The following is a 16,444-nucleotide window of genomic DNA, read 5'->3' as shown; positions in this document are numbered from 1 at the left end:
CGGTGCTACCTCCACAATCGGCCAAGTTTGGCCGCCTGTCTCTTCTAGCCAAATATTTCATTTCGCAATAGAATGATCGTGGATTAACTGTCGAAAATATGTAGTATCAAAGAGTGACGCAAAATTAGGTCAGCGCGTCATAATCGCCACTGTTGCATTGTGCGGGGATATTTGTTATTGATGGAATATATCCATCTGCGATCACCAACGCTGTAAGTCTTGTTTGTAATTCTCGACGTTTATTTCAACAAAGTCTTAATCTGAAGTGCTAATTTACATCGGCTGGCAATATTGTCGTTTTTATGTCGATTTGATGTTGTCGGACATTGAATCGTTGTTAAAAAGGAGAACTAGGTTAGTTGACATCCAAGGGGAAAACATTTTTTGATCATATTTTGCAAAAATTATGCTTCTTTTAGTAATGTCCTTCACATCATTGAAATACTTATTTTATTACCTTGTCGTCATCGTCAACACAATCATGTCGAGCGTTGTTTTTCGTTGCTAAAAAGAATTCTAGGGGAGTGGCGAACTTCTTTAAAATCAGCCACATTGGAGACACTCGTGCGAGTGTCGTTAGATGGTCCCGCAGTAGGCCTATTGGATTACAATCCCGATAAAGCAGTTATTGCGTGGTGCAACGATTCTATTGTATAGGACGTCGCCCAGGCCCAGATTTTAACAACGCTAAGTGATCATTTTAGCATTGTTGCAGGTTAAATTTTATTTACTTATGCTATCGTTATTTTTATTTTGTATTTTGGCCTCCAAGCAAGCAGATTTGGCCGCCGAGAAGGAGCTCTAGAAAAAAAAACGAGTTTTAAGGTCTCATAGGCTACTGTGTTGCAAAATTTTCTGCCGTAAATATTATTATTAGGCTAAAAGCGAATAGCAGAAATTGTTATATTGCAAAATGTGCAGTTGCTTACATGACTTTAAAAGGGCACCATTGCCCCCCCTGCCCCTCCATCTGCAAAAAATTTGAGGGCAGGGGGGGCATCCGCCCCCCCTGCCCCCCCGCTTCCGGCGCCCCTGGCCACAAGTGCGAATCTATGCCCCAGCCCAATGAAAGTGTATGTTGCCATGAAGTGCCACAGACGAAAGAACTCTTGAAGAAAGACAAGAAAGACGCATCGAGCTGTGTTACCAATTTGACCGATGTTGAGGCACACTTACATCCTGCAGTTCTGGGTACTTTTGTTATGAGGAGCAGGAAGAACTGGAGAAAAAGCAATAAACCGAAAGGAGAAAACGGAGATCTATCAAAAGAGTAAGGATGTTACATTAGGCTAAAAATACTCTAAACGCTAAAGAATGCACACTAAAAGAAGTGATTTTATTTCCTTGCAGGCGGTATCAGTAATTAGTCGCTTACAGGCTTGTATTGGAGTGGATACTACAAGGTGATGCTCTCGGAAGCAACAATCGGATTGTGATGCCGTCATGCATTGTTTGGCGAATCTGAAACAATTTTTCAAGTCCAGATGGCCGTTACACCGGATTTCAATGGCCAACTGAAGGCACATTATGAGAGAGAGAGAGAGAACTTTTAATTATTTATGAATAGTGAATATGAATGATGATTCGTACGATTTCTTCATTTTTCACTTCAAGTATATTTTAGGTTTTGTAGGAACGTATCCAGTACAGTTTTATTAAACTGCAAAAAGCAAAAAATCTTTGAAAAAAGCTACCGCTTGTACCAACTCCGACCAAACTGTGATCTACCAATTACATCTAGAAAGCATTTGTTTTATCCGTCGCTAACGACGCCCACCCAGGATGACGTAACACCACCAAAGTCGTCCCAGAGCAGTAAAATATGGAATTTCGCCAGTGGTGGCGCTGCGAAGCAGTCGTTTTGTATTAATTTCGCCCTAACCACTCGAGCTTCGAGGTTAAGGTTAAGAAGTTCGCTAAGCGTAATTCTGCGCTAGGAAATGCTTAGAAAAGTTACTATACTTGGGTCCAACCTGTCAGGGGCACTTTAAGCTTGAATAATTTAGCGTTTTTTCAGGTATCATTGAAAAGACACTAAATGGAATCGGAAAAGCTCAAAAAGTGAAATTTGAGAAAAAATAGAGTTGGGCCCTTTTTGAATTCACGTATTCAATTGTTCATTTGAAGTCGTAGAGCAGTGAGCAGGCGTAAAGTTGCTTTGCAGAGCAGTTTCGTTCAAGAGTTTCATCTTAAGTTATAGCATGTTTCATGTTAAGTTATAATTCTGTAATTATTCCGTTTATGGTAGTTTAATGAATATTCTATTTGAATTTAGACATAGCAAGAGTACAGAACCCTAAATATCCTCAACCGCCCTGGTTATGATTAGCCTATGTTAAAATTAAAGCGAGTGGTGCCAATAAACTATGGAAACTACAACCTAGTAAAATTAAACTTGCTATCAGTAACAAGGGAATTAGCAGTGGCTGACTTTTACTTCAAAAAGTTCAACTAGACTTCGGCTTAAAACAACAAATCGTTACCTTACAGCAGGCAAAAAGTTTAGAAATTTCTGTTTATAATGAGTTGTTTGACGTTTACTGTTACATTACATTACAGTAAGTCTTTCCTATACCGTCTGTAAACAAAACCATATAAAATAAGTTTCGCCAACGAAGAAAAAAAATACGATAATAATAAGCAATCAAACAAGAGTCAGCTACAAAAACTAAACGAGAAGTTATTGGAGACGGCTTTCTTTTTTAGTTACTTTTGTCGATTGATGCTGAGGCCCCCATTTATGTGATTCACCCTTTATCTCCATCGGTGGCAATGGGAGAATCGATGTTCGAAGATAATTGGATACAACACTTCACGTGAGGCTCAATAACAATATACCGGTATTTTAGTGATGTAAGAAAATAGTGCGTGATGGTGTAAAAATTGGGTGGGCATAATGGCTGAATGAAAGGCGGCCGAACGAAAAGAAACTGTCTACTCTACACTCCTTAGTGCCGAAGGCTTAGTACAATTCGAACCTATTTTCTAATCCCCGACACGACATCAAATATGGGATTACTTTTACTCATAAAACTGTACAGTTACGGTTAAGCTCACAACAAATTCAACGTTACGTCAGCTATTCATTTCACATGAACAAGTTGTTGCACCAGCCCAGCCATGGCTTTAAACTTTGAATTTACAACAGAAGTGTGAACGAAAACACAATGATGACTTATCTATCTGAAAACAAAGAAACAACGATGCAGTTATTGCAACTGAGTTAACTGCTGGGATGCAAATCAAATCTTGTGTCTTCGTTGTTGATCTTCTTTACTTTGCAGTGACAAGAAACTAATGGCTTTAGCAAAAGGCCTTGCACCGGGATTTTTAAGAGTTGGAGGAACGAAAGCTGACTTCTTGCATTATGTTCCGGACGAAGAGGATTTGCAATGGCAATCGTCACCTCTTCCTCAAAGTAACTATTATAATTGTAGAATAGAAATGTATTATGCATGGTGTCCTGTGAATGCACATTATTGATAATGCTTGGACCGATGGACTTCCTTAACTAAAGTTTTTTTTATTTTATTTTTATACGTATTAGGGACTAATCGGTGAGATCGCCAAGCGGATATTGGGCTCGCTTTGCAATCATGCGATCCTGGTTCGAATCCCTGCTTGAGTTGGTTGTAGAAAGACACAGCTGCCTCTTCCAGGATGTAATAAAAAATTGGTCGGCGTATTTTAATTGCTGAAGGGAAGACGGCCGAGAGAAGAGAACTGGCTAGCGACTACCCTATTATTGAAGGCGAGGTGGCCTATAGTGAGGTTGACCACTTGATGTTTCTTAATTGAAACAGACGCCACACAAAAAAAGAGTTTGCAGCGGCACTGTAAGTAGTAATCTGCCCGTACAAAGCTGTGGCTAATGCAGCACCATCCCAAGCACGTTAGTGGTGGAGATGACCTGAGGACGATGTGTATTGTCTATACTCTTGCTGCGTAGTAGTTTATTGCAGTAAAAAATGAATCGACACCATCAGAACACAAGGGGGAAGACCGGTCTGACGCCCAATATCAAACCATTAACAGAATGTAAAACGGAACTGCAGAACACAGGCAGAAATCACACTTAAAATTGACACCCATACCAAAGCTTGTAAATATACTGTTCTACGATCATACTGCCGTCTAGATACTCTGAGGTAGACTCTCTGGTACCTATCGATACATAAACGTACTAAAAACGTTGGACGTACGTACTTATCGAAACTCATTGAAACTTATTTCTTACTTGTTGAAACATATTGAAACTAAACGCTGGAGGCTCTAGCTTAAGAACTCGCCTAGATTAACTTCGTGCGACCTCAGCATATTGGGTATAAGCGCCACGTAACAAACTAACAACGTGCATGGACGCGAAACTGTGCACTGTGTATGTAATGTAACGCAATTTTGAGAAGACGACCAAGCACTGTGGAAGTTTCATCCTAAGGATTGTGAAAGAAAGCAAAGACACCTTGAGAAACGCAGGAATGAACTATGAGCCTGTGGAACTTCAGAGATTTCAGTATCTATAATGAGTAACGTCAGAAAACGTAGAAGCGGCGACGAGTGCAAAGCTCGTGGGAGCTACAAGTTGTCTATTTCGTTGAGTCAAAGTTCTGAAGTATCTGCCTACCTGAGCAATGTCAAGCACGAACATATGTTGTAAAATGCATGATCAAGCAGTTTAAAAGTAGTATTGTAGGTTACGGAATGTCCATTTGAAACTCGATATGTACCTTCATAATTTTTTTAACCCACGGTTTAGACTAATTCTTGTGAAGACTACTAACTTCAAATTAAAATGTGCATAAAAATGATTGTCCTAATTATCATGCAGGATATTACAGAAGTCAGCAGTGTCACCCCACAGAAAGAAACGCAAGTGCATTTGATGCTTTTCGACTGTGGGCGAACGAAAGAAAACACACTTTTGAAGAAAACAAACTAACATATGGAGTTAAAAGCCTTTTAAAGCCAATAAATCTTACAGGTACTTTTTGTTAAAAAGCTTGCATTGCCTTCAAGTTCATTCAAGTCATTGTACGTGAAAATGTTAATATTATCAAACAAATATTAAGTTTGAAAATACCTCTTTCTTATAGTTTTAACACTTTTAGGCTTCTTTAATTTGCTTTAAATTTACGTTGCAAAAAGTAGCTAACAAGCCCACGCAAATACAAAACAAGCACTGGATTATTAAATTATTATTCATCCATGCAGGCTACCGGTATTCTTAATTTTGTAGGTTATTTTTTGTGGTGTTTCAATGAACATTTTGTAATAATGAGCTTGCACAAACTTACCAATGGCCGTAAGGAAAAAAGAAAATGCTTGGGACCTTTTTTAAATATTATGTCGTAGGTTTGGTTATAAGTTTAAGTTGCAGAACACATACTTTCTAATTTTAGCATTTACTTTAGGCTCTGATTGGAGAAGATTGAATGAGTTTTGCAACTGCGTTGGATGGAAACTAATATTTGGCTTGAACTTACTCACACGCAATGGAACCGAATGGGACTCAAGCAACACGGAACTCCTTCTCAAATATACTGAAGGACGATATCCTGTGAGCTGGGAACTGGGAAATGGTATTTTTTAGACCGATTCTAAAACTGTGGCCCTCTCCCTAAAACAAAAATTCTATGCCCTCTCATGGCAACCCTATTTTCCGAAAACGTTTGTATGTATTAGGCTACGGAACTGCTCTTCAAATGTAGCCTACTGGAGGACGATATTTTGTGAACTGGGAAACGATATTTCCTATCGGCCTATGGTAAAACTCTAGCTCTCTGCCGGCAATATTTTACTTTTTGTCAGAAATGTTTGAAGTTATTACGTTTGTTTGATAGATTTCATATTGTGAGAACAATGTTATTTAAATCCAGGAATTTGTTGTCTATCTTCTATTTAAGGAATTTTGAAACTACTTTACATTTTTTCCAAAGTTAAACTCTAATAGGATAAAAGATGAAATTCAAACGTTTTTTTCCACAGAGCCAAATTCCTATTTTCACAAAACAGGAATCCAGCTAACTCCAGAGCAAGTAGGAAATGGGTTCCTAAAGCTAAAAAAACTTTTAACATCTTCACCTTGGTGGGACTCTTCTTTGCTGTTGGGGCCAGATGCTAACCGATTGTATGCAAAAAGTGCTGAAAAATTTGTGAACAGGTTAATTGCGTTTTCATTATCTTTATTGTGGCATGTTTATTCACGAAGTTAAACGTTTAGAATGGTATTATCTTGTTGCAGCTTGTTTTTTGTAAAGGAAACTGATTTGAGCGATTACAATAATACCAGTCATGTTGCATTTCTGAGCCCATTGTCACAGAATACAGTAGGCCTACGCTGCGATTACAGATGTAACACAATGGACAGCAGCATTATTGAGTCAGTACAACGTGATTATTGAGTCAGCTATTCCCATTACTTTGAAATGCCAGTATCTTTCCTTGACATGGCCCCGTGCTTTAGATCGGTATATTTGTAGTCTGCAAGTCGCTGGAGCAGATGGAGTGTTTGACTGGTAGACGCTTTAAACATAGTACAATTTTCTCTATAAACCAGCTGACTGAAGGCATTGCGACCCTTCTAGAACGCAGCCAGAGAGTTGATTCTTCGAAATTACGTCATCGAAATTGTATTCCCTAGTCCTAACCCTCTAGGCCAAGCTAGTACACGAAAATTCTAAGCACGGCAAAACATTCAATTAATTTTACTTTCTAACGTCCATAAATTGCATGACTACAATAAGCTGAGTTAAATCTTGCCTTCTGATTGGTTAATAGACCTCATCTGCTGCAGCGACCTACAGATTTTCAATACACCGACGTCCTTTTGAACGTCGCGCAGTTGTTTTCACCTTCACCTTCACGATCTACCTTCGGCTGCATTGCTCGGCAAAGCAGCCGAAGGTAGATCGAACGAGCTTGGAGAATTGAACACCTCTAAGCCAATTTAAGATGAATCTATTTTTATAAGAAAAAAATAGCACTATTGATGGTTAGATGACTTTAGAACAATTTAGTGTCTGTGTTTCTGCTGTATAAATCTGATTTGTGTTTTACAGCTTTCTAAATGTAGCTGGAAATGTGATCGATGGGTTGACATTTCATCAGTAAGTAGAACTATTAATATTTTAAAATAAATAAAAATGTAAACGAAAAGTTAAAGGAAAAAAATGAAAATTGAAAATGCATGTGCCTAATTGACCCTTACAAACTTTACATAACATACAAAACACTGTAAGTTACTATTTTTATTGCGTTTCACTTTCTAGTTTAACTATAGGCTATCGTTTTCTGTTTGCATGTGGTTGAACAGTAGAGTTTACTTCTGGATGCCTGGAAATGTGGTTTGATTTGTTCTATTTAGCCAACTCTATTGGTCAGAAAGTTAGCAACAGTATGCATAATGTAACAAATAGGATCACATATTCATGTAACGGTGCTGGTGCTACTTCTTATAACTGTTTTCCTCGATAGCTGACATCATACTTGTCACTGTAAGTTTTCAAGTGACTGTTTTGTATAGGTACTACATCAGTGGCAGGACAGCTACGAAAAAAGAATTCTTAGATCCAAAAGTCTTAAATTCTCTTATTAAACAAGTAAGTTTCGTCAAAAGTCTTACCATGTTGTTCGTTTTAATGGGCTACTTCTAGTACATAGAACTAGAAGTGGGATAATATGTTTAGATATTATAACACTAAGTCCGTAAAAACATTTAATGTCAATAAAGAATAATATTTTGTATCAAACGTAAACGCTGAACAAACTAACCATACAAGTGTGTTAAGTAAAGAATATATTGTGGAACAAGGAATTCAATTTTTCCTCCAGCGGCTGAAAGTATTTTTTCCTGCTGACACATTTCTATTGTTATTTTTTTCCAAAATTTTGCTTTTTAGTTTTAAGACGAAAATCTTTTTTCGACGTCCGTCTTTTCAATTCTAGGCTACATAAAAAAATACCCTTGCTAGCTTATTCTGTAACAGCATATCCTTGTGCATGGATTACAAAATCCCGGACAAAATAAACACAAAACAGAAACAGGTTTGTTGAACTTATAGAACGACTTTGAAAAGCTACAGCAGTCTCCTTTCAACAATAAGCTATTGTGCTAAAATAGCCTGCTCCCTGGTGTATAATAATCTTAAGACCTATTTCGAGCTAACAGACAATAGGTACAACTAACTGATTACATAAAGTTTAACCGTTTCCCTTCCCCCCACAAAGTTTTTTTCTTTGAAAGTTTTGCCCTATGCTTAACCACTCTATCGTTTCCTTATGTGTGTAGTAGGCTAATACCCTTTATGTACAGTATAGCCTATAGCCTACTGTAGCAGGCCTATAACAGGGTAGTCCAATTAAATTCTACAGCGGGCCAATAGCCTAAGCTACCTATTAAAAGTTGGCCATAGAATACAGAATTTTTGCAATGTTGCGAGTAAAATAATCTGAAAAATTTTCAGATTGATTGTCATTGATTGAGAAAACTATTGGACACTGGTAGGCTATGTTGCACCCAAAGCAAATTATAAGGCTGACAATAAGATTTATGTGAAGAATTTCTCACCAACTTTGGCAGCATCAAGATTTTCTTTAATTTAATTTCTAGCATTAAAGATAAAATAAATTAGTCCTCAAAACGTTTGTTGATGATGAGTTTAGTTTCAACAATTTGGCTTTTTCTTTTTTGAACATAATGATCACAGATCAGGCGTGCCAACAATTTTCTCCGAAGTTGAATTTAATTTTCTAATCTTGATATACTGTAAATCTTCAGACAATAGTTTGTTAAACGTATATTTAAAGTTTACACTTTGTTGTAACAACTTAAACAGCTCACTACAATGACCTACCTCGTGAACACCACCAGCAGAGGTCAACCAATCTGGCTGGATGAAACAGCATCTGCATACGGAGGAGGAGCTAAAGGTTTATCCAACCGATATATAGACGGATTTATGTAAGGAGATAAATCATTGCATAGCTTTGTTAAAAAAATTTCTTTCTTTACATTGTCGACGCTGTATACTGCCGTCTTGATACAATGTCGTTTCTATAAACGTCGTTTTGATAAACTACCGTTTCATTAACTATCGCGTGACAGTCGGTTCTTCTTCGTCGTATGATCATTAGCTCTTGTTTGACAAGCTCCGTTTCGCATACGTATTTTATATAATTTCGTATGTTACTGACGGGGGGGACCACGTGAAGGTGCTTGTCTTCCTCCCCAGTCGGTAATCACTTGTTACAAAAATATCTTGTCTGTTGTAGTATCTAGATTGCTACCATTGCTGTGGTGCTATTTTGTTCGTATTGTTCGGTATTATTGATAATTGTACAGTGCTAGTCTCGTAACAACCAAAATAAAAGTTTTCTCACTCTCACTCCTCCCCTCTCTCTCCCTCTCTCTCTCTTGAGCTCTATTTAGTAAAACAAAATTCTGTCATTCCACGCTTGAACAGGTGGTTGGACAAGCTTGGACTGACGTCATCGTACGGAATTGAAATGGTCGTCCGCCAGAGCTTCTCCGCCGCTCATTACGATTTAATCGACACGAACTTCGATCCCTTGCCAGTAAGTTAGTTTAAAAAAACAATGTTTGAAAACTGAATGAACAAACAACGGAATATCTCAAGCAAAACCCGTTGTTTTGTGTTACAGTTGTTGCATTTTTTCCAAATTTAAGTTAACGACCATTATTCATGTTCGTTTTGGTTAAAAAATAGCTTAGTTTATAAAAAACTCTTGGTTATTGGCTACAAGATCAGGGATATCTAAAGAAGGGGATATGAAGGCTCGCAGCGATTGCCTTATTCTCTTGACACTACCAGGGCGGTAGTTTGTAGTGCTTTAAACATGTGGTTCTTTTTTAAATCGTAAAAAGTTTTGTAGTGCAGCTGGTACAATGAGCTACAGAAGACAGTTTGCAAATGTTACGTAGAGCATATTTAAAGAATACTTGTTTACAAAGACAGTTGAAAAGTTACCAGTAAGCTGTTTTTTTAACAAAGCCTTTGCAGTAGGCTAGATGTAAAGCAAGTATATGGGTAGTTGAATTAACAAGCAACCATGAGCATGCTGTGAATATCCAGGCCTGATGCCAATAGCGCAATGCAAGTTATCATAACAAGATTTTTTAAACTACTATCGGTGCCAATTGTCATTTTACGATAAACACAGATTATTTACGATAAACAAAAGCCCTTCTATTGTCAGACGTAATAAAAGCCTTCGTATCCCCTTCTTTAGATATCCCTGTACAAGATTATACCGGACCTCTGACTGACTAACCCTCTAGGGTAGCAGACCAGCCTAGTCTACATTTAGAAACAAAGCGATAGTTTTGACTGATTATGAGAATCTTTATCCTCAGGCGAAAAACATCTTTGAAAGCCTAATCTTGGCAGTTTTTCGCGTGTGTAGAGGCTTTGGTCCTTGGGCGCATGTACGGTCACCAAGATAGATCGATAAAGTTTCTGTTGAAGTGCTATTGACAGTAAATTATTCCGTCCACTAGGTACCGTTCAAAAAAGAACTTTTGAAAGGCGTTAGCCTACTCAAGCAGACTACCCAAAATTGGCTAACTCGTTGTTATATCTAGTTAATTGTTTCACGGGTGCTTATCCAATTGAGCTATCGGGGCTTTCGGTATAAAAATTAAAAAAGTATTATTATTGGGGAAAACATTTACTCTCATAAACTGTTGCCACTGCCACTGCTCATTTCCATCTTAAAACATCTCTCGGAATCTTACCAAAACTATTTGATAATAACCTGTAAGTAGGGATCTGACAATCACAGTGGCTTTAATGGCAAGCAAATATTAATAGGCTACGGTACGTGGATATTTTATCTTCCAGGATTATTGGTTGACTTATATATACAAAAAACTAGTCGGAAACAAGGTATTGCAAGTCAATCTTGAGAAATGTGTGCAATCTCAATGTCAAGATGTCAACCATGGTCATGTGAGAGTGTATGCCCATTGTGCGAAACGTACAAGGTAGGTTTCTACCAGAAGCTCTGTTGTCATTTGGTTGATTCACATGTAGCCTATAGCTTCTCCCAACAGCTACTTTAAGACCACAATTTTCCTGTTTCACTAACATAATCAATAATAATATACTTGATAGAAGAAGTTTCCACTTTACCAGTCGATAAAAAGCAACGCTACCATTCCGCTATTCGAATCAAAAGTAGCGCGCGCTCCCGCTTTTTTTACACGCTACTTTTGTTTTGAACTGACGCTGAAGAGCTCTATTCAAGTACCTTGTAAAGGCAAAATGATCTTGATAATGAATGATAGCATGCTTCCGTACCACATTCGCTTACATTACCAATTCAACGTTGATCATGTTGAGAGCCTTCACGTGGCGATCTCCGTTAATCCTTTACAGGAGACTAATCTCAACACTACACTCCAGTTGTGACAAGCTATGAATGAATGAACCAATTCAACGTCATTATAGAAAATATGTTCTTCGTGAAATTTTATTCTCATGCATTTTTTTTATGAGTGGGAGAAGGCGGGGCAAGTTGAGCAGGTTTTTTTAAATCTGTTTTTTTTTCACTAACTTTTTCGAAGACTCAAGTGTTGCATTTCAAAAACATGCTAATAAGCCAAGTTTTAAGACAAAAAGTGGTTGGTTTTATTTATTATTTTGCACTGTATTCAAGTTTAAGTAACGATTGCACAACTTACCCCGGATTATTTTTCCGGGGCAAGTTATGCAATGTGCAGCACCATGGGGCAAGCTTTGTAGCATCATGGGGTAAGTTGAGAAACACTAGGGGCAAGTTGAGCAACATATTATGGCTAGAAAAAGTACAGACAATTTAACAAATCAGCTATTTTTACATTCATTCACTATCTCCAGACTTTGAAACTATGTAAAAATGGCTAATAGGCTACAACATTTGTAAATTAACAAAGGCGGTTTACAGGAACAGTTGCACAACTTGCCCCGTCATCAATTGCACAACTTGCCCCATTCACACTTTTTTTTTTAAAGAACAAAAAATTTCAAGAAAACTAACAAATGTACGAAAAAATTTTACGTGCGAAAATACAACTACATCATATGTCTACTGATCCCTAATGCTAAAGTTTGACTAGTTCTACTGTGCATCCAAAAAATCAAAATTTCGTTTGCATCCGAACTTAGATCCTAAGACCTAAACACCTTATATCGTGAATCAAGCCTAACCTGCCCAAAAAACTGATAACTGCGATTCACGTGCTTCAAAGGCATTATAGGTAAAATATAATAAAGGCGTTAAAGATTCATTACGCTCTTTATTTCCTTTCAAATGGGAACTTGCACAACTTGCCCCGTTGCACAACTTGCCCCGTCTTCCCCTACTGCCGTCACCTAATTATGCCCTTTTTCGCTTTCAGAGCCCAGTGTTAGTTTGTTATTGAACAAAACGATTTTTTTTTCTAATAAAGTTTTCTGTATATTATAAGGTATGAACTGTCTTAATACAAAGTACGAATCGTATTAGCCTAATACTGTTTGCATTTTTTATCATCAGTAAAGTTTTGTTTGAACTTTAGAATTGTTAAATTTGCATATATTTTTAATGAGCGTAGGCCTACTAATATTAGATTAAATAATTTCAGATCAATAAGCAATATTCATTAAGGTCTCTTTACAACTATAGCTATCAAGATCATGTTGTGATGCCTGCAAAGGTTATTTTTGTATTCATATGCCTTTTTGGTAAAAAAGCAACTCATTTTTAGCCCAAACTACAAACCTGGAGCAGTGATTGTTTATTTCATTAACTTGAAGACCCATCCAGTCAGGTTGTCGATGCAACCTTTTCACGATGTCACTTTAAAAGCTGACTTATACTTGCTTCAACCAAGCACACCTGGCCAGCTTACTTCGAAGTAAGTCAGTAATCTGTATCTCCAATCTCTGATAGCGTATTGCTCAGGGGTGCTCTGCCAATTTACATGTAAAAGAGTTTGTGAGTTGTCTTTTCACAAAAGTACCATGTCATTTCTACATTGATTGAATGTCTGCAGACGTTGAATCAATGTAAAAAGGACAGGTTTTGCGGTCTGGTAGAGCAATTTTCAGCCAGCTAATTAGTCCTTTCTAGATTGATTCAACGCTGAAAAGACCTTGGACGTGTTTCTATGGTGCTGCAGAGCTGCAAATCAGACACAACTGTAAAATTTTTAGTACCGTAGTTATTTAAGGTATTTATATCATGAACAATTGAAATTGAACTGTGAATTTTATAGGCAGTTGACTCTACATAGTTGTCTTCATAGGCATCCAATTTTTTTGTATAACATTTGCGGCGCATTATTAAACTCACGTTGTTATTTCTTGCATCACTTCAGTGGAACATTATTGAATGGGCAACTTCTCCAACTAACTGACGACAGCACATTTCCTCCCATACTTCCGAAACGACTTGGACCAAGCGAGACCCGCAAAGGAATACGTATCCCAAGTCATACATTTGGATTCGTTGTTTATAGTAACGCAAATGTAAAAGCGTGCATCGGTAAATGAGCTCAATGAAATTCTAAATGTGTGAAGACAATATTTTATTTGACCACGCGAGGCTTTGGTTGTTTTGCGGTCAAGTCAAATAAATAAAAACATGTAATAAACGTTATTGCCAACATTGCTTGAAAGAATTAGGCTACCTAATTATTTTTAGTGTAAAAAATTGATTGTTATTGGGATTCTGCATTTTTAAATATGTTTCTTCGTTTTCAGTAATTTCAACGTTTTGTCGTAATAGGCTTACGTTAAGTAGTTGAAGATTTAGAATAAGTGGGCGGGAAGACAATGAAGCCAATTTTTATGTACTCTTTCAGACTTGCCATTAGGCTACTGTAAGTGTGTAGTCAAAGACACAGTCGCATGCTTGTGAGTTACGTTGAACCACTTGGTAAAACAAAAACAACTTCATGTTGAAAATACAAATTTAAAATTGAAGTTTGAAAAGAATAAACAGACTTTCTGTATTGTAAGAATAAGAGGGTTTGTGATCACAAACATCTATCGGATGGGCCCACAATGCGAGAAAAGAAACCACAAAGGATACAAGCTGATTTATACACAGTGAGCAACTATAAGAAAAACACTTGCGCCTGCAGATATCCAACGTACCTATAGCAAGTTTCCGGTAGAGGTGCACAGGAGCCGGATATTTGGAGTATTTAGGAGCCAAAGTTTCGGGGTTTGACCGGGGTCGGAGTGGAGCAGAAATTTAAAATTCTTGGCAAAAACAAGAGGCTGATTTTTTTGCCAGTCGATACTTTTGACGTACAAATATTTAGCCTACACCAGGAGTCGAAGTGAAGTTAAAAGTCAATATCTCCAAAATTTTTGGAGCAGGAGTGGAGTTTGAAGACGAAGTGCGGCAGGAATCCAGAAAACTTGACCCCGTACATCTCTGGTCTCCGGTGAGCAAAACTTTCGACCGGTAGAAACCTGCAAAATAGATCCGCAACAATTAAATACTTACCCAAAAGTCTTGGGCATGACCCGATAGGCCCCGGGCCTACCGATTCAGAGACGGGCGCACCAACCACTAAGCCGCCGAGCCGATAGCATTTTTTTAAAAACAAACACTGTGTCGTTCTTGTTTCTTCCGATTTAGTTTTATTATTTCGAAAGTGATGCAATTACAAGTTTTGGAGTGTTCGTAACCAACGTAGTTTTTTTTAGTTGAACTGCATAGCCCTTTGTATTGTTATGGAGGTAAAAATGGTGTCTTAAAAGATTGAGACTCAGAGTCTGATGTTTTTTTGTCCGAATTCACAATCAATGGTCCCGCGAGCAGATTTCGGAGAAGGGAGGTGGTGTTTACACGGCCCTGGTTAGAAGTGTTGGGGAGCTGCAGAAACTTTGAGATAAGGTCAAGTTAAGTAAAAATATGGTTCGCAGTTGCATATCTCAAAAAAGAGGAAACTTGTTCAAGCTGACACATTGACAGTAATGTTGTAGAAAATATTCGTAAACACTTACGATGATAACACAGAAATAAGAAAACGGATTGCAATAATGACTGAACCAACTGTGACATCACTTACAGTTTAGTACAAAAGTCATAGCCTAACCCTAGAAAAGATCGTAGGCACTTCTTTCTAGAGCAGAGTAGCAGAGCAGAGTAGCAGAGTAGCCACACCGAACGATGAGTTCGTGTGATGCAACATTACGTAACCTTCTCGATGTTACTAGACCAAAACAACCTTCTATAAATAGTGTGTAATTTGCGTAATGATTATTATGGGAGTTGTATTATTATTGAGTTGATTATGTGATTATGGGAGTTGTATTATAACGAGTTGATTATGAGAGTTGTGTTATGGGTTGTAGATTGGTAGTTGGTGCAGAAATTATTGTTGATTGAGAGTTGAAGTAATCGAATACAAGTAGATGAGAATTGGTGCTGATATAAATTGTGTTCAAAATTAGAGTTATTTGAGAAGCCGTTCGTTAAAGTTCTTCAAGAAGTCAGATTATCATTTCACTAGTAGAACCATTCGACGTTTAATTGACTGCTTTTCGGTTTGACCCATTAAACTACGTCATTGAACCTTTTCAAGTCTTTTTCCTGGTAAGAGATAGAAAGAAATCGTGACACAAGAATAATTACGAAACAAAATTACTATGCTCACACTAATTTTTTATTTTTTAAAATGAACATCTTGAAACTAAAAGACATACATAACATTGAAATAAAAAAACATATGTACAAAGTTTATATGAATCAGTATCCGTCTACGTATTGTGATTTATTTACAAATGCTTCATCTATTCATCAGCATAACACAAGATATCAAACAAGCAACAACTATTTTATAAATTGATCAAACACAGAATTTGGCAAAAAGTCCATGCAGGTATTGGGACCAATGCTCTGGTCAGAGGTTCCAAGTAGGCTAAAAAACTTATCATTTCATTGTTTCAAAAAAGAGATCAAAACGTTAATTTTACAAAGCTACAGTGCATCGTAAGTGATATGTTATGGAAATCAACTTGTCAGTTTCTTAGTTACTTATGTTCCTGTTACTGACAAATAAAACATTGGTTGATTGATTGATTGAACATCTTGCTACACTGATTATAATATAGGCTGTAATCCAAACTAGCAGGCCTATGCTATAGTAGGCTATACAATATTAGCGGTTTGACAGTTTTTGAACTCTCATCCACAATTGTCGATTTCCTGTTTCGACGTTTGAAAACTGTGCTCTAGTTTAGGCTGCCAACGCACAACGTAGCCAATAACCAGGGGCGCCGGAGCGGTTTTTGCCTGGGGGCAGGATTATGAAAAAAGGGCACGTTTGTTGTTGATGAAAGGCTAATTTTTGTTAAGTTTTAAGATAAAGTATAGCTACAATGCTCATCCATCAGCTCATCATCGAGTAATGATACAAGTGTCCAGTGTACAAAGAACAATGGTACGG

At 37.4% G+C, this 16,444-nt stretch overlaps 1 protein-coding gene across 3 annotated transcripts in view; it reads left to right on the top strand.

Moving 5' to 3' along the window:
* Positions 1–13,951, top strand: part of LOC145775679 (heparanase-like) — a 79,822-nt gene extending 65,871 nt beyond the window's left edge. For 2 of the 3 annotated variants that reach the window (XM_082587019.1, XM_082587017.1), the window contains exons 2-13: positions 2,707–2,816; positions 3,285–3,418; positions 4,829–4,981; positions 5,412–5,579; positions 5,986–6,160; positions 7,059–7,106; positions 7,523–7,598; positions 8,835–8,959; positions 9,462–9,573; positions 10,860–11,002; positions 12,746–12,895; positions 13,358–13,951. In XM_082587019.1, the coding sequence (XP_082443145.1) occupies positions 2,773–2,816; positions 3,285–3,418; positions 4,829–4,981; positions 5,412–5,579; positions 5,986–6,160; positions 7,059–7,106; positions 7,523–7,598; positions 8,835–8,959; positions 9,462–9,573; positions 10,860–11,002; positions 12,746–12,895; positions 13,358–13,532 (1,503 nt within the window). In that variant the 5' untranslated portion in view covers positions 2,707–2,772 and the 3' untranslated portion in view covers positions 13,533–13,951. Of the gene's footprint in view, positions 1–2,275; positions 2,817–3,284; positions 3,419–4,828; positions 4,982–5,411; positions 5,580–5,985; positions 6,161–7,058; positions 7,107–7,522; positions 7,599–8,834; positions 8,960–9,461; positions 9,574–10,859; positions 11,003–12,745; positions 12,896–13,357 lie in introns of all 3 variants that reach the window. The other variant, XM_082587018.1, reaches the window with a different exon arrangement.
* The last annotated feature ends 2,493 nt before the right edge of the window (positions 13,952–16,444 follow it).

Source organism: Aplidium turbinatum, chromosome 8 (genome assembly GCF_918807975.1).
Source record: "Aplidium turbinatum chromosome 8, kaAplTurb1.1, whole genome shotgun sequence".
Classification (NCBI taxonomy): domain Eukaryota; kingdom Metazoa; phylum Chordata; class Ascidiacea; order Aplousobranchia; family Polyclinidae; genus Aplidium; species Aplidium turbinatum.
The sequence above is the reverse complement of the archived record's forward strand: the minus strand, read 5'-3'. Positions and strand labels throughout refer to the sequence as shown.